Source organism: Zalophus californianus, chromosome 11, assembly GCF_009762305.2.
Source record: "Zalophus californianus isolate mZalCal1 chromosome 11, mZalCal1.pri.v2, whole genome shotgun sequence".
NCBI lineage: Eukaryota > Metazoa > Chordata > Mammalia > Carnivora > Otariidae > Zalophus > Zalophus californianus.
In genome coordinates, this window is record NC_045605.1 from 97,523,213 (window position 1) to 97,544,207 (window position 20,995).

The following is a 20,995-nucleotide window of genomic DNA, read 5'->3' on the forward strand; positions in this document are numbered from 1 at the left end:
TGGCCCCGCGCGGCTCAGGGGAGTCGGATTTCGGCTTTGCCCCTCCCGGCCTTTGCAGAGCCTGGGAGCCCCGTGGAAGCGGGAAGGGATTGGGCCTGCCCGGGTACCCCTTGGAGGGAGGGCTGGGGGCTACACTGCCTTAACATTTCTTTGCTGAGCACGCTTTTCTTATAAGTTAGTTACGGCGAGGTTCACAGCCACCCCCTTTTACATTAGGATTCCCATTGTACAGATGCGGAAACTGAGGCCCGGAGACCTTCAGCAGCTTGCAAAAGATCCGTAGTCGGGCAAGACCCGGATTCCAAAGCCGTGCCCTTTCCGTGCACAGCCCTGCCTGCCAATCTGAGGACTGCGTGGGACACGCGGTGGGGGTGGGGCAAAAAGGCGTGAGCTCCTACCCCTCCGTGTTCTTATTCCCAGATTTTGTACCACGATTCATTCTTAAATCCCTTTGCCCCTCCACCCCCACCCCGTGTCAGTCACCAGATTTGGTAGATTTTTTCCAGATCGCCACGCTGCCACCCCACCCTTAATAAGTCCCTTTTCCCTCACCCTCTTTGCCCCCACCCTGGGATTTTTCGCAGCCTGCCTGTCTGTTATTTATATCCACTGGAGCGGTCCAAGAATGTTCCGAGGCTGACCTAATCGCCACCTGCTTGGCCTCTCCGTCCCTCCCGATCCCTCCTGGGCCGGGGGACCCGACGACCGAGACCTCCGCCTGGCAGAAGAGGGGGGGGCGGGTTAGCAGGGTCCAACGCCCGGGGCGCTCAGAGGGTCCTGATGGCGCAAATTCGCTGGGGACTGGAGAGCCCCAGCGGGCTCCAAGGAGTGCGCCCCCAGGGGGACGGCGTGGCGCTCTGGGAAGCCAAAGGCCAAACTGTTCTCTCTCCAGCACGTACTCTTCGTCCCCACTCCCCGCCCCACCACCACCCCCCGAGAAGTGTGAGTATGTGTGCGCGGATTTTTAAATTGGAGCTTTAAAAATAGCAAAAGTATTTTTCTGAATCCGAGAGGCACCGCTGATGCGTTCTTTATGCAGATAAATTCGCTCATAAAATGGAAAAGGGCCCGGAAGAGAATGAATGAGGGTAATTTCAGGTGGTAGTATTAGCTGCTGAGGACTGAGCTGCTCCACAGTCCTAGTGGGAGGGTGAAACTGTGGGCATCCAGGACGCAGCGCGTTTGGCAAATCCAGCCTGAGCAGTGGATCCTGGCCTTAGCGCTCACAGGGTGTGTACCCAGCAGGATGTGGCTTCTGAAACCAGTTTCAACACCCAGTCTCTGTCGGGGCATGAAAAAGTCACTTTTTTTTCCATATTTCTGTTTCTACCTCTATGAAACATGACAGGTGACCCGGCTGACCTCCCAAATGGACCGTGTGCCCCAGCTAATTACTGATTGTAAAAGCTGTAAATGAGAGGAGCTGGGCTAATCTATAATGACAGCTATACTGTCCTGTATTATTTTAAATCAGTTAACATCCCACCTAGTGCCTGGGGGCCTTTAGGCACCTAGACAGAAAGTGTGAAAACACAGGAATGAAATTAATTGCAGGAACCGCCTATTAAAACCCCATTAAAATAAAGGCTGCAAGCCAGACTGGGATCTGGGAAAGCCAGGTCAGGGAGAGATTCAGAAAAGAGGGCTGGGCTGTTCCTCAGATCACAAGGAGAAGGGGACATGGACTGGAAAGCATCTGGCTTCTCTTAGATTCTAATCAGGAGGCAGAAAGCAGAAATACTGCAGCTGATTTTAATTGCCCCTAAGGTACTGTAGGGAGAAAAAATAAACTAAAACCCAGAGCATACGGAGCTGCTTCAAAGGTGAAAGGAGACAGAGCTGCCTTTGGAACACCAACCCCCTGCTAGTGCTGTCCCCAAGGGCTCAGATTTCTATGCTCTGCGGCCAGAGAGCCCCTGCATACTCATGCGGCTCTATCTGCGCAATACTGAACTTAAACAGAGTTCAACATGAGACGCCCGGGGTCAGAAGCTGGATAGACAGAAACCGAGAGAGGCAGCCTAGCTCAGGGCACCAGGTGGCAGATTGATCCAACGCCTAAGTTCACAACACTCACAGACTCTTTCACCTTGAGTTTCTGGAATGTCCTAACCACTGTACCTTTATTTGTTTATTTATTCATTCAGTCATCCAGTGGAGAAATCATTTGAATTTTTGTTCTATGCTAAGCCCTCTTCTAGGTATTGAGAATACAAGATAAATAAGGCATAGGGGCGCCTGGGTGGCTCAGTTGGTTGGGCGACTGCCTTCGGCTCAGGTCATGATCCTGGAGTCCCGGGATCGAGTCCCGCATCGGGCTCCCTGCTCGGCAGGAAGTCTGCTTCTCCCTCTGACCCTTTCCCCTCTCATGCTCTCTCTCTATCTCATTCTCTCTCTCAAATAAATAAATAAAATCTTTAAAAAAAAGATAAATAAGGCATAGTCTTAGGTGTAGGCTAATGATACAGTGTGGGTAGGAAGTACTTTGGAAAAACAGCCAGAAGAGACCACCTTTCACCAGGTGATGACACTTGATTGGGCTTGATGAGCAGGAATTAGTCATGTGAAGAGGCATTGTAGGCGGGAGCACCAGGGTGTGCCAAGCCCCAGAGGTGTAAGCATATGACTTGGTGATCCAGCAATTTCGCTTTTTGGAATCTACCCTAGACAAACATGTGTAGAAGTGCAGAAAAAGGTACAAGGCTGTTTGCATGTAGTATTGTTTGTAGTAAGGGAAAACTGGAAGCAAATGTCCATCAAGAGGCTTTTGGCTAGCGGGTCACCAAAGTGCATAAGTCAGACGGTGCTGAGAAGCCCCCGGCCCAGGGACTCCCTCCGGGGACAGAGTGGTGGGGCCCAAGCCCTGCCCCTCAGAGTGGCCCACTGGCCACACCAGCCACTTAAAAAACCCTGTACATACACCAGAGATTTGGAAATAACGATAAACACCAAAGTGCCGGAAAGAAAAAAAAAATAGTTGAATAACCTAGTATTCATTCATGCTATGGCTAAACTCTGCAGCACCTGAAGCACAAGGTAGATGGAGCTGGGTTTTTTGTTTTTTTAGATTATTTGTTTATTAGAGAGAGAGAGAGCGCGCGCAGGGGGAGGGGCAAAGGCTGAGCACAAAGCCCAACTCCAGGCTCCATCTCACAACCATGAGGTCATGACCTGAGCCAAAACCAAGAAGTGGGATGCCTAACCAACTGTGCCACCCAGGCGCCCCAAGATGTGTTCTTATATGAAGAGCTCCAAGACCCTGTTGAATGAAAAAAAAAAAACCAAAACGCAGAACACACAAAAAATTCGGAGAATATATACCAAACTGATTTTGGTGGCTATCTCTAGGGAGAGGTCTAGAATTGGTAAAAGAGATTCTTGTAGTGTTAGAAAATTAGCAATGAGCATGTACTTATATGTAAATTGTATGATAAAGAGTTTTTAGGAAATCATGAGTGAATCTTATTGTCTAACACAGTGCTGTCCGAATGGAATTTTCTGCAATGATGGAAATGCTGTAGAGCTGCACTGACCCATATGTAACCACTAGCCGTCTGTGGCTATTTCGAACTTGTAGTTAGGAACTGAATTTTTAATTTTAATAAAATTTAATTTTAATTAAAAATTTAACAGCCATAGGTGGCTGGTGGCAACTGTATGGGACAGTTCCGATCTAGAATATCTAGAATACTGAGTTCAGGATGGGGTGGAGGCAGATGGAAGATGAAGCTGGAAAATGAGTTGAGATTGAACAGTGAAGATTTGCAAGGTGGGCTGAGGAGTTCGGACTTTATCCTACAGGCGGTGGGAAGTGTGCGTGGAGGGGCTAGAGGAGATTTAGCCAAAGAAGTCTGCAGGCAGCCCTGAGAAGGGCGGAGGAAAGCAGGCAGAGGGCTGCAAGCGAGCTGCTGTGTTACTCTTCGTGGCCTCTGGACATTGCCCCAGCATTCCTGACGGGCAGCTGAGTAAAGTATTTTGGTTCAACAGCTCTGTTTTTTAAGATCGCAGGCAAGCCCAGGTAGAAAAAAATGGTCAGAGTTATCGGGAGGAGCTAACCTCAGTGGGGGAAGCTGTTCTGGGCAGGAAGAACAGCAGATGGAGGGCATTAGAATAAAAATGCATAGCCGGCTTCTGTGGGGCCCGTAGAGAAAGCTACTCCAGGGTCAGGAATTTGCCCGGGGCAGATTCTTTGGAAGGTGCCCTGAGCTGCCAGGGCCCAGCCCAGGTATCAGCTCAGTAGGCGGAGGGTTCTGTTCGGGAAGCCTGCCTGCTCTGGTTCATTTGGGGCCCTTCTCTGAAGTCCCCTGGGGGCCTCCTGATTGGCCAAAAAGGAATTCTAGTGGAGGATCCATTTATTTCGCTGACTTTCAAGGAACACCCACGATGCCAGACACCAGGCTAGGTGCTTGGTCCACAATGTAAGCAAAGCAGACATGCAGCCTGGCTTTGTGGGGTTTTCCAGGAAAACCAAATAGAGGCCTGCATACGTATTTACAAATGGTGATAAGTGTTCTAAAGAAAAAAAAAAAAACATTTAAGATATAGTGCTATGAGGGGAGCATAATTTCAATGAGGGTCGGGTCGGAGAAGAACTCTTTCAGGAAGTCTCAGCTTCTCTGCCCCAAGACAGCCCAACAGACCCCAAAGACAAATGGAAGTTGGCTGGGTAAAGAGGGAACCTGAGAGAGAGTATGCTATAGGAAAGGACTAACATGTGCCAAGACCAGAAAGGGGAACTCGACCTCCTGGGAAAGAAGGTAGAGTAGGTAGGGCGTGGTGAAGGAGAGAGTGAGAGGTCAAGGGTGAGGTAAGAGAGGCAGGCAGCACCCAAACACTGCAGACTTTGTTTCATTCTGAGTGTAGAATTTAAGCAGAGGAGTGACGGAGTGTCTTTCTGGATCTTGTGTGAGGGACAGATCAGAACAGGGCATCAGCAAAGAGTAGGCTGGATGGCCCAAGAGTAAAGAATGGTTTTCACATTTACTTAGTTATTTATTTTTAAAGATTTTGTTTATTTTTTTGATAGAGAATGAAATCGAGAGAGATCACAGAGGGAGAGGGAGAGGGCGGAGCAGACTCCCAGCTGAGCAGGGAGCCCGATGCGGGACTCGATCCCGGGACCACAGGATCATGACCTGAGCTGAAGGCAGACACTTAACCGACTGAGCCACCCAGGCGTCCCGGTTTTCGCATTTTTAAATGGTTGAAAGGAATCAAAAGAAAAAGATTTGGTGATATGTGAAGGTTTTAAGGACAAATTCCAGTGTCCATAAAGTTTTATTGGAACACAGTCACGCTCACTTGTTTACATATTGTCTATGGCTGCTTCCACATTGCAGTGGAAGAGTGGAGTGGTTGCAATGGGGATCGCAGGGCCAGAAAAGCCTAAAATGTTTGCTATCAAGCCCTTCACACAAAAACCATGTGGCTCCTGTATTAGAGGGAGACAAAAAGAGGGAGACCATTTAGGAGGTCGCTTCAGTCATCTAGGTACCAAGGATAGGGGCTGGTTCTAGGTGCAGCTCCTCAGTACAGGGACTGAAGAAGTATCCGGGGGAAGGAATTGATAGAACTTTCTAGATGGGTTAAGTGTGGATGGTACGGGAGAGGTACATTTCAAAATGAATCCCAACCTGTGATCTTGGATTGGGTTCTGGACCAGAGAAGGACATGACTGGGGCACTTGGTAAAATTTGAAGAAAGTTTGTAGATTGGTTAATAGTGTCCTTAGTACTAATTTTCTCATCTTTTTTTTTTTTTTAAGTAAGCTCTATGCCCACCATGGGGCTTGAACTCATGACCCCTGAGATCAAGCGTAGCATGCTCCAACGACTGAGCCAGCCAGAAAATCCATAATTCTCTCCTCTTGATCACTGTATTGTACTTCTATATGATATAACATTTAGGAAATGAGGGACGAGTATATGGAAATTCTTTGTAACCTTTTCGCAACTCTTTCCAGGTCTGCAATTCTGTCCAAAGGTTGGACATTGCCGCCTCTGTCTTCACATTGTCTTCTCTGTGCGTCTGTCTCTCTGCCTGTGTCTCATTCCCCCTCTGCCTTACTGTTTTTATTTTTTTACTCTTTTTTTTTTTGAAGTATAGTTGACACACAATGTTACATTAGTTTCAGGTGTACAACACAGCGATTCTACAACTCAACACCTTATGCTATGGTTTGTGGTTGTTGTTGTTGTCTTGAATTGAATTATGGTTGACACACAATGTTCTGTCATCTCCACCTCGCTCTTACAAAGATACTTACCCCTGGATTTAAGACCTACTCAGATCATCCAGGATGATCTCCTCATCGTAAGACCCCCCCCTTTTTTTTAAAGATTCCATTTATTCATTTGCGAGAGAGACAGAGAGAGAACAAGCAGGGGGAGAGGCAGAGGGAGAAGCAGACTCCCCACTGAGCAAGGAGCCCGGATGCGGGACTTGATCCCAGGACCCTGGGATCATGACCTGAGCCAAAGGCAGATGCTCAATCATCTGAGCCACCCAGGCGCCCCATCGTAAGACCCTTAACTACATCTACAAAGATCCCTTTTTTTCTAGGTAACATTCACAGGTTCTGGGAATTTGGATATGGATTTCTCTTTTCAGGGACCAACCTACCACACCAACCTGGAGGAGGCCACAGCTGCTAGCCTGGGAAATCTAGTAAAATACGACATGAACTTCAAAAAGCAGGCTGCCTTTCAGAGATGTTCTTCATCCAGTTTCGCTACTGTGCCTCTTTGCAGAATAGGTCAGCAGCCTCCATGCTGCCCACACAAATGTGGCTTGGTAGGCAGCCTAGAATTATGACAAAACTCTCAGACTCCAGGGCCTTATGACACAGGGAAAACCAAACACAAAGGGACAGTGTACAGTAAATGTGTCTGCAGAGATGCGCCCTGAAAGTCTGAAGAGTTGGGGAGGATGTGAGCAGATCGTACCAAGATAGCCTCCTCCAGGCCATTGGCTTCACCCGGAAGAACCACAGCTACCCAAGCAGCCCACTGCCTTCCTCTATAGACAGAAAGTAAGCTGTGGTTCCTTGGGCCAGGTTTTTGTCACATGCTCCGGGAGTGTCAATGTCATACTAGGGACAGGAGCCAAAGCGGGGCAGTGGAGACTGGAGTGGGAGGATGGGAAGGTAAGGGGAATGTAAATGCAGTCCCCCAGTCCCACGAGCCTGTGATTCATCCACCCATAGGCAACTGGCTTGGCTCTACCACAGAGAGAAGCATTTTTATTTCTGCTACTGGGGAGTTTTAGAGTCTGGAAGAGAGTGAGTAGAAGGCACTGCCAGAATCCAAACCCCTGGTTTCTGATTCTCTCGTCCCTGCACTTCCCACAATGGCTACTTGCCTGGTACGAGCTCCTGAGGATGGCATAAGCTTCTTCACCACCTCATTCAGCTCTTATGGGTAAATAATGTATTGCCAGGAGATTATATAACAACTTCTATTTGTAGAACACTTTACAGTTCACAGAGCACTTTCATGCAGACAACCTCAGGACTCTGGCAGTTGCCTGGGGAAGTTTCCTGACATCCCACACCCAGGTTTTGCACGACAGGATATTGATTTAGAGCATGGATGGTGCCTCATGCCCCACAGCGAAGACAGAAGGTGGGGGTTTTTTTGGTATTTACACAGCTGTCTGACACTTCCAAAGCTACCCCAAATTGTGTTTTTGAAAATGGATGCCAGAGGCATCCTAGAGGGTCAGAGCCATGTTTTCATTTAGCACTATTCCAGAATTTATTCATATCTGGGCACTGAACTATGTATCAGAGATGCCAAGGTACAAGGACTCCAGAGGCTGTATTTGGTCCATTTCCGATCCTTGAGGAGGAGTTTAAATGTCATTTCCCTGCAAGCTCGGCAGAACCCTTAAGGCTGTCATTTGCAAACCGCTGGATGCAGTAACTGTGTGTGGGAAGCCTGCACACACCATCCTCGTGGATTATGGATGGTTTCGCAGACTCAGCAGAGCTTTTGGATCCATAGACGGCTTGATCAGAATCAGAGTCATGTACTGGCCTGCACCAGAAAAATGATTCCTACTAGATGGAAACTTCCCACAGGGAGGTCAGAGTGGAAGCAGTCACTGGTTTCTGCAGCAGCTCACAAGATCCCAGGTTTTCAAACTGGGAGGGATCTGAAAGACCAGCAAGTACCTCCTCTGGACTTCATGATGACGAAACTTAGAAGTGAAAGGAGGAATCCAAGAGACATCATCTAAGAACAACGGTCTTCCCACTGTGCCATACTCTGTTCCAGAAAACACGTAAGCCACATATTGTTTTGCAGATCAAAGAAACTGGCATTATTTAGGGTCATGCTCGTGGTCTGCCCGGCTTCCAGTGTGAACACGAGACCTTCATTTGCTATCACCAGCAGCTTTTGAATGAATTGCCTTGTGATGCCTTATGTCAAAGGTAATGTCACAGATAAGACCAAAGCATCTATAAACAGGGCTTCATAGCATAGCCAGGAAACCAGAGCCGTGCTGCACCATTACCCCCTTATCAGATTAGTGGCATCAAAAAAAAAAAAAAAGTATTAAATACTTTTGTCCACATGCTCCTGATGGTTCATCGGATGCAAATGGATGACAGTAAGTCACTAGACAGTTGTTTTGTGGTGAAACACAGCAAAACCCAGGGTAAGAATGCCCCAAAGCACAACCTGAAACAAAACACTTTCCTGACATGTTCAAGGCGGGTTTCCACTTCTCACACGCGTTTTGTTTGTTTGTTTGTTTTTTTAATTCACCATGGAAAACCTTCCCTATCCTAAAAACAGAAATCCTGGCATTAAGCAGGACATGTCCTCTGCTCATGAATCCATCATGGCTAATTACTGCCTTCCCATTTCCTACTCTCTCTGCCTGGAACATCCCCCCCCCCACCCCTCCCATCTCTCAAGATTCAGCTTAAGTGGGCCCCTTCTCTGACACTGTTCCTTTTTAACGCCACTCCATGCTGAGTTAGTGTCCTCTTTCTGTGCCCACCCCCAGCCCTGCCCAAACCCCATGCTTCCTCTCTCATTAAACTCATCACACCCAATTGTAGCAGTAGGATTACCTGTCTTTCCCACCATAGAAAGCACACTCCATAGGGGCAAAGAGCATTTTTCTTTTTTTCTTTTTTTAAAGATTTTATTTATTTATTTGACAGAGAGAGGCACAGTGACAAAGGGAACACAAACAGGGGGAGTGGGAGAGGAAGAAGCAGGCTTCCCGCCGAACAGGGAGCCCGATGTAGGGGCTCCATCCCAGGACTCCGGGATCACAACCTGAGCTGAAGGCAGACGCTTAATGACTGAGCCACCCAGGTGCCCCAAAAGAGCATTTTTCATTTCAGCATTCTCTTTCACTGGAATACTGCCAGTATTCCAACTATGCCAATAGGCCAACTCAGGAGGCGGTGAGGCCCTCAGGCCCCGGTGCTGTGCTTCCTGTAGGACCCAAAGGACCCCGCACTGGAGAGATGCTGAAGATGGGACCCCTCTCTGCAATGCCTGTGGTATCAGGTACAAGAAATATGGCACCCGCTGCTCCAGCTGCTGGCTAGTGCCCAGGAAAAGTGTCCAGCCCAAGAAGTTATGTGGCAGATGTGGGGTGTCCCTGGGCCCCCGCCAAGGCCCAACTCAGGAAGGGGATCTCAGGTGGAAGACCCAGGCCTCGGGCTCCAGAGTCCCTGTCTCAGGGGGCCACTGTCCCCCTCCCTGGCCCCTGGTCCGATCAGGTTTGGCTGAGCCTCCCCTCAGAAAATGTTCTCAGCAGTGACACTCCTACTGTGAACAGCAATAACAATAAAGAACACAACTACTCTGAAAAAAAAAAAAAACTACTCTGCCAGGAACAGAGTAGGTTTTGATAAATGTCAGTAAAATGAATGAAATTTGAATTCTGCCTGCCTTTCAACCTCCCCCTCAATCTGGCCTCTGGGAACAGATCCTCAATATGACCAACTTTCTCCTCTTCAAGCTGCCTCCTACCCTACTCATAAATATCAATGCCTCCAGCTCAAACACTATCAAGAACACCCCTGTGGGGGGGCCTGGGTAGCTCAGTTGGTTAAGCGACTGCCTTCATCTCAGGTCATGATCCTGGGGTCCTGGGATCAAGCCCGGCATTGGGCTCCCTGCTCGGCTGGAAGCCTGCTTCTCCCTCTCCCACCCCCACTGCTTGTGTTCCCTCTCACGCTGTCTCTCTCTCTCTATTAAATAAATAAATAAAATCTCAAAAAAAAAAAAAGAACACCCCTGTAGTTGAATTTGGGGTTTATTGCTCAATGCAACAGTGAATGCATATGGTGGAACATCTCTGTAAGAGGTTGTTAGGAAGGACTTGTAGATTTGGTTTGTGTTGGATGATTTGGATAAGGGTTCAGGCAAGTGGGGCATTGCTCTGGATTGGAGGTTGTCAGGAAATGGGAGTGATTCTATGATTGGGTATCAGTAAATCTAATCCACAAGGTGGGAGGAATGAAGCAAAAGCAAAGCTAAAGCTGTGATTGGCAAAGAAGCTGCTTCCATATTAGCCAAATCAATAGGGCGATGTTTGGTTATTTTTGTGGTTTGGACAATGTTTTTTTTTTTTAAGATTTTATTTATTTATTTCACAGAGAGAGACAGCGAGAGAGGGAGCACAAGCAGGGGGAGCGGGAGAGGGAGAAGCAGGCTTCCAGCTGAGCAGGGAACCCGATGCGGGGCTCGATCCCAGGACCCTGGGACCATGACCTGAGCTGAAGGCAGACGCTTAATGACTGAGCCACCCAGGTGCCCCTGGACAATGTTCTTACTTCTGCCTGTGTTCAGACATGAGTGATCATGTTTTTGTCTTGACTGATCATGGTCAGAGTGGCCTTGTCTGGTGTTGTTTTGTGCAATTGTTTATTTCGACAGAACCCCACGGTCTAACTGATATACCAGGCCAGCCCCCAGATGCCAGGGGCTGCCTCTGTCTTTCTCATAACTAATACTCATTCCTAACTTTCACCAAGCTCTTCCCCGGGATGCTCTTCTCCCTCCTCCAGCCAAACCCTACTTAAATTCAAATTGAACTCCACAAAATCCCATCTTCCCCTCCAGGCTTTCCTAAATACTTTTTTCTCCGTTAGATTATCTTTTCTGAATGCATCTAAAAGTCTGGCCAGCACACCACAATTTAGTATTCAACTGCCTTCTCTCTGGAATGGTTTGACTTGTTTCACATGTGTTTTTCTCCTCTGCTTGGCAGGTTGTAAACCTTTCTAGGGGCAGGGTCATTTCTTACATTTTGGCATCCCCCTAGAACTGAGAACCTTCCTGAGGTAAAACCAGTGGCTGGTCTAAGGAAAGGGGGTGAGTCTGCTCGGAAAACACAGCTACCAGCCAGCAGGGGAGAAGCCAACGGCTTCCCTTTCACCTTTCTAACACTCTGACCTTATCTTCCCACCTTCCCATCAGGAAACCATGTTTTGAATTTTTCTTTTGGAGCATTCATTTCTTCCCAAGAGTTATTTTTGTAAATGTCTTCTGTCCCTACCTGTCCGTGAGTGTAGGACCTACCGTTAATGTATTGTTGTAGAGTTTAGCAGATAGAAGGAAAGGCCCAGCAGTCCACCATTAACCGCAGCTCCTGTCTGGCTCGTTGCAGAAAGTAGGATACACCCGAACTGTCTCCTCCGGGCCGAGCAGAGTCACCTATGAGAGTCAATGCCTTGGCCAACTCTGGCTTAAGTCAGGGCACAAGACCTCTTAGCCCGGTTAGCCTGCAAGTCCTCCAGCTCATCAATTTTTTTTTAAGATTTTATTTATTTATTTATTTGACAGAGAGACAGGGAGGGAACACAAGCAGGGGGAGTGGGAGAGGGAGAAGCAGGCTTCCAGCTGAGCAGAGAGCCCGATGCGGGGCTCGATCCCAAGACCCTGGGATCATGACCTGAGCCGAAGGCAGACGCTTAACGACTGAGCCACCCAGGCGCCCCTCTCCGGCTCATCATTACTCCCTAGGCGGACACTCAGCAGGTTTGGGGAAACCTTAGCTAAAAGCTGCAAGTTTCACCCACTCTGCGCAGAGAAGCTGAGATTCCGGGACGCCGGGGAAACAGCAGTACTCCATTTGGCAAAGCGGGCTGGCAGAGTTTGATTTCCACCGCAGGGAGGTGGCCAGCTTTCTACAAAGCTGCCTATCTCCAGAACCAGCCAATCCTAAAGCCCGAGATTAAAAGCCAGAGGAGGCGGAGCCGAAGCCTTGATTGGCACCGGGTCTCCTGGGGACTCGCGGAGGCCGGGCAGCGCGGACTCTGAAGAGGCTTCAAGTTGGGTGACCTAGCAGTGGCGGCCATCTTTATTTCTGGCAGATCAGCTGACGGGCACAATCTGGCCCAGCACGTCGACGCTATCCCGTTTCCCTAGGGAGCCCATGAGCTCCTCCCCTCCCGTGCCCCAGTCTTCGCGGGAGGGGCGGGGCCTCTCCGAGAGGGGCGGGGCCGGAGCTAGAAGCCAGATTGAAAGCGGTGAGGCTGTTTGGCGGGAAGTTGGCTAAGTTCCCCGGTCCCCGCCTTGTTTCTCCCCAGAGGCTTCACAATCTTCCCTCCACGATCTCGGCATAGGGCATAGTACCCTTTCGCACGGAGGACGCGATGGCTCCTAGGAAACGCCCAGAAACCCAGAAGACCCCCGAGGTAGCAGTGCGCCCCAAGAGCAAGAGGAGCAGAAGCCCCCGGGAGCTGGAGCCCGAGGCCAAGAAGCTCTGTGTGAAGGGCCCCCGGTACTGCCTGCGCCTGCTGCTTTAATAATTCCGCCTTTTGGGGTTCTCACACAGGAGGCTGGAGTGGGGGATGGGTGCTACTGGTTTCTCGAGGCTGCCCCAAGTTTCGGATGCCTCGGGCTGTGCATTTTTCTGCAGGTCCTTTGACATCATAGAGCTGGCTTAACCCCCCTCAGGTGCCGGGAAGAGGCAGATGAGCTCCATTACATAAGACACAACAGACCTTCCAATTCCTTGTTTGTACCAGGATTTTTACACACGAAGGACTGCTTAAAATAATCCTACCTTGCCTGGTGGTGTGTGTGTTGAATTTCGATAGACATGGTTGCTAGCTGTGTGTCCTTGGTTTCCGCTGTAAGAACCCTCAACTTCCTTCCTTAGAAAACTCACTCTCTGAGGTTTATTGGGGCTTGAACCTGGGGCTATAAGGAGTGTGGGGGAACATAAAAGACTGGAGCAGGGGGTTGTTGATGAAGTGCTTTTTGTCCATAAGAAGAAGGAATGGGTTGTCAAGAGGCCAGATTCATAGAGACCAGGTCCTCAGATACATCTGTATTCCTATTCTAAGTGGATCTACCTCTCCAAAAGCAGCTTAGTTAATTTAGAGCCATGCCAGACCCTCTGGATCCTGCTGGTTTCCAAAAGAACAGATTGGACTTGGGGCCAACAACTGGTCACCTCTACATCATTTTAATACAGGATTTAAAGATACATCTTTCCCCAGTCACTTCTGTGCTATCTTAAAATCCTTTTATTGTGCATCGTATGTGATTTTATTTTTTTAATTTTTTTTAAAGATTTTATTTATTTATTTGAGAGAGAGAATGAGAGATAGAGAGCACGAGAGGGAAGAGGGTCAGAGGGAGAAGCAGACTCCCTGCCGAGCAGGGAGCCCAATGTGGGACTCGATCCCGGGACTCCAGGATCATGGCCTGAGCCGAAGGCAGTCGCTTAACCAACTGAGTCACCTAGGCGCCCTCGAATGTGATTTTAAAATTGCCACCGAACCCTAGTATGAGTTTTCCAACCCACGGGGAAGAGTTCTATGTAAACTTTATTCCTATGTGTCTCTTTGGCTCCCTGCTCAGAAACCCTGCAAGGATCTGGTTTCATATGATTTCATATTTAGTTTAACTTCAGAATTACTATTTTGGGGAGTGTTTGGGGTAAGGGGCTGAATCCCTTCTCACTCTTTATTTCTTGTGCTGGGTGAGAGTGAGCAGACCATGGAAAGGCCTTAGGAGGTGATGGGAGAGTCTGGCTATGCGGCATGAAAAAACAAGGCTTTCTTTCTGAGATTTCAGCAGGAAACTCTTCCGTGCGTGAGAAGAGAGAGGAAAATATGTGTCTGTTCTGCTTGGCAGGTTCTAGCAGAAGATTTGACTCAGGCTGCCTTTGGGCGGGGTTGGCTAGCCTGCAGGTCCCGCCATCATGCAGCATCGTCAGGGCCCTCCACCACCATAAGCTGGGCAATGCTGTCCGGCCATCACTACAGCAGGTGAGGCGTTTCCTGGCTGAAGAGCTCAAGGGGTTGCCCAGTACCTTTTCACTACTGGGATGTTCTCAAGTTAGATGCTGGGTTGGTTCAGCGGGTTGTCAGAGTGGTCAGATCACCTCTGTCTTGGGCACTGACCTACTGGGCATTCAGCCAGGTGGAAGTCTTATGCTGTAAAGGTCTCATCTGGAATGCACTCTGCCCCCTTGCTTTCCAGGATGAGTTCATGCACACTGCAAATATTTTCAAGCACAGAGCCAGGCAGTTAGTTTTCCTTTGGTGGGAGGACTTGGCCCTAGAGCTCGTCTATGGAGGAGGCAGAGATTGGCAATTTACCCAGGACTTTGGGTTTTAATGCAACTTAATTCTTTTTTTTTTTTTTTCTGTGTCAGGGTCTCCAGCAGGCCTTTCTGCACTCTCTGGCTTCTTACCGGATATTCCAAAAGGCTGCCCCCTTTGACAGGAGGGCCACATCCTTGGCATGGCACCCAACTCACCCCAGCACCCTGGCTGTGGGTTCCAAAGGGGGAGATATCATGCTCTGGAACTTTGGCATAAAGGACAAACCCACCTTCATTAAAGGGGTGAGCAGTTCCCTGTGCCAGTCAATAGTGCTGAAGAAGTGTTTGTTGAAGGAATGAAAAGTTATTCAGGAACGAGGGAGATGATTGGGATCAGAAGGAACTGGGTATTTTCCAAACAAGTCAATGGTAATGCTACTCAAATCTTCCTTGAGTGCCAGCCCTTAAAACATGAGAGTGTATAAAATATTGATCACCCTTTTGTAAGTTATCACATAGGACAGAATCTGAGCCCCTTCTTAACTCTTGGCCTCGTCTTCTCCTCCTGTCTTTCCTCGGTTCCTAGGCTTTGGCCACACTAGCTATTTCTATTCCTAAAACGGAATCTTTGCACTTGCTCTTCTCTTTGACTGGGGTACTCTTTCCCATGGTTTTCTCATGGCTGGCTCCCTCTTACCATTCAGGTCTTGGCTTAATATACTTCTTCAAACAGACCACTCTGTCTAAAGTAGCCTCTACTTCACTCATTCACTCCCTCCCTGCTTACCCTGCTTCACTCCCCCCCCAACAATGTTTATCAGTACCTGAAATGTTTTACTTATTTGTTTGTCTCTGCCCAAACAAATGTCTTTGGAAAGTAAGCTCCATGATAAGAGGGACCTTGTCTTTCTGGTTCACCACCATATCCCCAGTGCCTAGAACAATGTTTGGCCTAGAGTAGCCGCTTTATGTTTGTTGAACAAATGAGGGCCTTGAAGTGTAACTGGGTAGATGGGACGTATACATACAAGATAATTGGCAATACCGATGGTAAATGCTACAGAACGTGAGAGAAGGAAGAACGTCCTGTGAGTTAGAGTCAACAGAGAAGGCTCATGGGTGAGTGGGGAATGAGGAAGAACAATGATTAGGTAAATGGGGAGAAAAAGGAAAGGCAGAGTATGTTCAGGGCAAAGATTGGCATCGTGATTTTTAGGGATGGTTAGTATTTATCATTAATTGCTGAGGGGGTAAAGGTGATGGCTCTTCCACCAAAGAGAAGACCCTTAGTTTGCCCAGTGGGGGGCTGACAGTGGAGGGCTGTACTGTAATAAGTGATGCTCTGGGTTTAGAACAGAAGCCACAAACTCACATGCTTAAGGAAGCCAAACAGGAAAAAGAATGATAGGGAATGGGGTCAGGGGTAAACTGGAGATGGCTGACATGCAAGAATCTAGGTCCCATGATGGTATCAGATCTGATTTGCTCAAATGAAGCCTGAAGCCCCAATTTTTTTTTACATGAAATGTTCTGATTTTTAAAGATGGTGATGAAATACACCTAAAATGTACCCTCTTAACCATTTTTAAGTGTGCAGTTCAGCGGCCTTAAGTACATTGGAGTTCTTGTGTAGCTAGTCTCCAGAATTCCATCTTGCAAAAGTAAAACTCTGCACCCACTAAACACTAACTCCCCATTCTTCCATCTCCCCATCCTTGGCGACCACCATTTTACTTTCTGTTTTGATGATTTTGACACTCTCATGAGTATCTTGCATAAGTGGAATCACAATATTTATCCTTTGGCTTATTTCACTTTGCATAACATCCTCTAGGTTCATCTGTGTTGTAGCAGGTGTCAGAATTTCCTTTTTAAGGCTGAATAATGCTCCACTTGATGCATCTACCACATTTTTCTTCTCCATTCATCTGCTGATGGACACTTGGGTTGCTTCCACCTTTTGGCTATTGTGAACAATGCTGCTGTGGATGTGGGTATGCAAATTATCTCTTCAAATCCCCGCTTTCAGTTCTTTGGGGTATATACCCAGAAATGGAACAGAAGAGATAGATGAGGCCAAGGGCGAACCCAGGATGGGTTTTCTTAAGTGCTTCCTCAAAGCAGCCCATCATAAAAGGCCAGGTTAGACAGGCTTGGGATGAGATGGGTGTTCAAGAAAACAGGTGCTTTGAAGACAGAAGAAGGGCAGCCAGAGGAATGCTGTGGACAGAGCTCAGCTTCCTGCCCAGCTGGTGAGACAGGTGACCACCAGAAGGGGCAGTTTTAAATTGAAGTCAAAACCCAGAGCTCAGACAGGAAGAGATTTGTTTTTTGGTTTTTTGGGTTTTTTCCCTCCTCGGAATCTAGGACAGGGGAATAGAGAAATTTAAGAAGTAGCCTAAGGGTGTCCTAGGGGAAGAGCCTCCTGACCAAAGGGAAATGACATCTGCTTTAAACTTGTGCCAGGCTGAGGCTGCTTTGGTTTATACTTTGGTTTTATACTGCTCTTTAGTATAACGTGCCTTTAAGTGACATTTCTTCATACCGTCACGGAGATTGGTTTGAGCATCTGCACGCTGAGACTAGCAAAAGGCTAGATTGGAGCAGAAGAAGAGTATGGTGGTCTGGAGAGCTCTCTGTTTTTACTCCCAGACACTGACAGAAAGTTGATTTGAGAACAGGGACTGAAGGCACAGCAGTGCCTCATTTTGCTGCTACAGTTTTTTTTAATTTTTTAAATTTTTTTTTTTTAAGTAGGCTCCATGCCCAACGTGGGGCCTAAACTCACGACCCCGAAATCAAGAGTCACATGCTCCCCTGACTGAGCTAGCCATGCGCCCCTCATTTTGTTATTTCTTTAGTCCTCTGACCTTGGCTCTGATCTTTACAAGGAAACACGTATGACGTTTTCATAATGAAGGTAACTTGGTTTTACTCTTATTGTAAAATCATCCATGCTTATGAGAATTTCAAATAATACAGAGAAAAGCATAAAGAATAAAAAGTACTTGAAATCTCCATTTGAGGCATCTTTCTCTGTGTGTATACACTATTATACACACCCAAACTTCTACCTAGATTATTATATAAATATTCTACCCTACATTCTGTTGTATTTTACTTATTATATCAGATATTCTAGTTTAAAATCATATACCAGATGACCACTAAAAATATCCTATAATTCCCTTTTTTTTTTTTGTAATGCCTTTGGTATCAGGGTAATGCAGGCCTGATTAAAAAGAGATAGGAGGTATTCCTACCTCTTGTATTTTCTGGAATTATTTGTGTAGAATTGATACTATCTCTTCCTTAAAAAAAAATTTTTTTTTAAAGATTTTATTTATTAGAGAGAGAGAGAGCACAAGCAGGGGGAGCGGCAGGCAGAGGGAGAGGGAGAAGCAGGTCCTCTGCTGAGCAAGGGGCTGGATGCGGGGCTCGATCCCAGACTCTGGGATTGTGACCCGAGCCAAAGGCAGCCGCTTAACTGATGGATCCGCCCAGGCACCCCTCTTTCTTAAAATTTTTGTAGTATTTTTAGGATTGGAGTTTTCTTTGTTGGGGAGTTAACTATATATTCAATATCTTTCATAGCTATGGGGCAGTTTAGGTTCTCTGTTTCTTGTGAATGAGCTTGGTAGTTTGTTTTTCAAGAAACTTGTCCATTTTACCTAAATTATTGATTTTAGTGACATGAATTTGTTCATAGTATTTCCTTACTATCCTTTTAATGTCTACGTGATCTTTAGTGATACCTCCCCTCACATTCTTTTTTTTTTTAAAAGATGTTATTTATTTGACAGAGAGAGTGAGAAAGGAAACACAAGCATGGGGAGTGGGAGAGGGAGAAGCAGGCTTCCGGCTGAGCAGGGAGCCCGACTTGGGGTTCAATCCCAGGACCCTGGGACCATGACCTGGGCCGAAGGCTGACGCTTAACAACTGAGCCACCCAGGCACCCCATCAGTAGGGTTTTTTTTTTTTTCTTTCTCAATAGTGTTCCATTATATCAATATACCACAATTTATCCATTCACCTGCAGAAGGATATTTGGATTTTTTCCAAATAAAAATAAAGCTATTATGAACATTTATGTACAAGCTTTGTGTAGATATATGTTTTCATTTTTCTTGAATTCAGTACCTAGTTGTGGAGCCAAAGGCAGATGCTTAACTGACTGAGCCACCCAGGCACCCCTAGAGTTCCTTTTGGTAACATTTTCCTTCTGCCTGAAGAATTTCCTTTAACATTTCTTATAATGTAGGTTAGCTGCTGATACATTTTTTTTCTTTTGTTTGTCTTTTTTAGGGGAAAAGATATTTTTGCTAGGTATAGAATTCTAGGTTCACAGGCTTTTGTTTTTGTTTTCTTGCTTTTACTACTTTAAGAGATGATTTCTTTCTTTTTTTAAGATTTTATTTATTTGACAGGGAGGGAGAGAGAGAGAGCACAAGTAGGCAGACAGGGAGGCAGAGGGAGAGGGAGAAGCAGACTCCTCTCTGAGCTGGGAGCTGGACGCGGGGCTCGATCCCAGGACGCTGGGATCATGGCCTGAGCCGAAGGCAGATGCTTAACCGACTGAGCCACTCAGGCACCCTTAGAGATGATTTCTGATGCAGTCTTCTCTCATTCTTATGTTCCTCTTTACATGATTTTTCTTTTCTTTTTTTCTTCTGGCTACTTTAAAAATGATTGTGATTTGTCTACTATATTTCTCGATATGTCTCTGCTCTTTGGGGTTCATTTTACCTCTTGGATCGATGGGTTTGTCATCAAATTTGGAAAATTTTAGGCCATAAATATTCAATAGTTTCTCCCCCCCTTTATTTTCTGGGACTCCAATTATATATATGTTAGGCTACTAGGTGTTTTCCTACAGGTCATTGATAAAGTTCATTTTTTAATCCCCCCATTTTATTTTGCATAGCTTCTATTGCTGTCTGTCTTTCACTGATCTGCATTATCTAATCTGTATTAGATGTATTTTTTTTCAGATACTGTATATCATCTCCAGAAGTTTGATTTGGGCCTTTTTAAGTAGCTTCCATTTTTTCATGTTCACTACTTCCTCTACTTTCTTGACCACATAGAGTGTGTTCATAATAGTTGTTTTAATGGTTTTGCTAATTCTATCATCTGTGTCACTTCTGAGGGTGTTTCTATTCATTTAGTTTTCTTCTGGTTATGAGTTCTATTTTCCTCCTTCTTTGCATGCCTGGTAATTTTCTCATTAGATGCCAGACATTGTGATTTTACATTGTTGGATGCTGGATAGTGTTGTATTCTTTTAAATATTGTCGGGCTTTGTTCTGAGATGCTGTTACTTATAATCAGTTTGATACTTTGAAGGCTTGTTTTTAAGCTTTGTTAATATAGTTACTATATTAGTTTCCTATTGCCTCTATAACAAATTACCACAGACTTGGTATCTTAAAACAAAACAATTTTATTCTCTGACCGTTCTGGAGATCTGGAGGTCAGAAGTCTGAAATTATTTTTTTCTGGATTAAGGTCAAAGTGTTGGCAGGGCTGGTTCTTTCTCAAGGTTCTGAGGGGAGAATCTGTTTCCTTGTTTTTTTTTTTTTTTTTTTTTCAGCTTCTTGTAACCATCTGAATTCCTGGGCAATGGCTGCTTCTTCTATCTTCAAAGTGTATCACCCCAATTTTCTGCTGCTTCTTTTTTTTTTTTTTTAAGATTTTATTTATTTATTTGACAGAGAGAGACACAGCGAGAGAGGGAACACAAGCAGGGGGGAGTTGGTGAGGGAGAAGCAGGCTCTCCGCAGAGCAGGGAGCCCGATGTGGGGCTCGATCCCAGGACCCTGGGATCATGACCTGAGCCGAAGGCAGAGGCTTAACGACTGAGCCACCCAGGCGCCCCTCCTGTGTTCCTCTTATAAAGACCATTTTGATTTTGATTATATCTGTCCCACCCAGATAATCCAGGATAATCTTCCCATCTCAAGATCCTTAACCACATATGCAAAGTCCCTTTGGTCATCTAGCGTATTATTCACAGGGTCCATGGATTAGGGCATGGACATCTTGGGGACCATTATTCAGTCTACCCTAGTTAGCATGGATTTAAGGCAGCCTATAAATATAAGCTGTCCTCACCCTGAGGCAATACCCTTCTGAGGACTCGATGTTTTGTATATTAAGTCTTTTCTTTTTGGACAGTGAGAATACAGACTGTTCTGAGGATTTCTCCCCTGCTTATTTATGGTGTTTCTCCCTGCCCCCTCCCTGAGTCTTGGGTAGTTTCCTCAGATACATTTATACATTAATACTTCCCCCAAAGACTTGAGGGGACCCTTGTGAAACTCTCCAGAATGCTCCTTCTGTGTGTCTCTCTCCTCCCCAGCATTTTGCCCACCAATTCTTGCTATATTGGCTTTCCTAAAACTCTGTCTCCTCAGCTCAGTGAGATTGCTAGGCTGTGTGGTTCCTCCCTGTCTTGCAGCC

General features: G+C 46.6%; 1 protein-coding gene across 4 annotated transcripts in view; it reads left to right on the forward strand.

Moving 5' to 3' along the window:
- DDB2 (damage specific DNA binding protein 2) overlaps positions 1-20,995 on the forward strand; it is a 36,526-nt gene that overhangs the window by 3,131 nt on the left and 12,400 nt on the right. Inside the window, exons 2-5 of one of the 4 annotated variants that reach the window (XM_035722644.1) lie at positions 233-386; positions 893-942; positions 14,121-14,254; positions 14,644-14,835. In XM_035722644.1, the coding sequence (XP_035578537.1) occupies positions 233-386; positions 893-942; positions 14,121-14,254; positions 14,644-14,835 (530 nt within the window). Of the gene's footprint in view, positions 1-232; positions 387-892; positions 943-6,516; positions 7,031-9,510; positions 9,531-12,218; positions 12,503-12,562; positions 12,755-14,119; positions 14,255-14,643; positions 14,836-20,995 lie in introns of those variants that run through there. The other 3 variants (XM_035722645.1, XM_035722646.1, XM_035722647.1) reach the window with 3 other exon arrangements.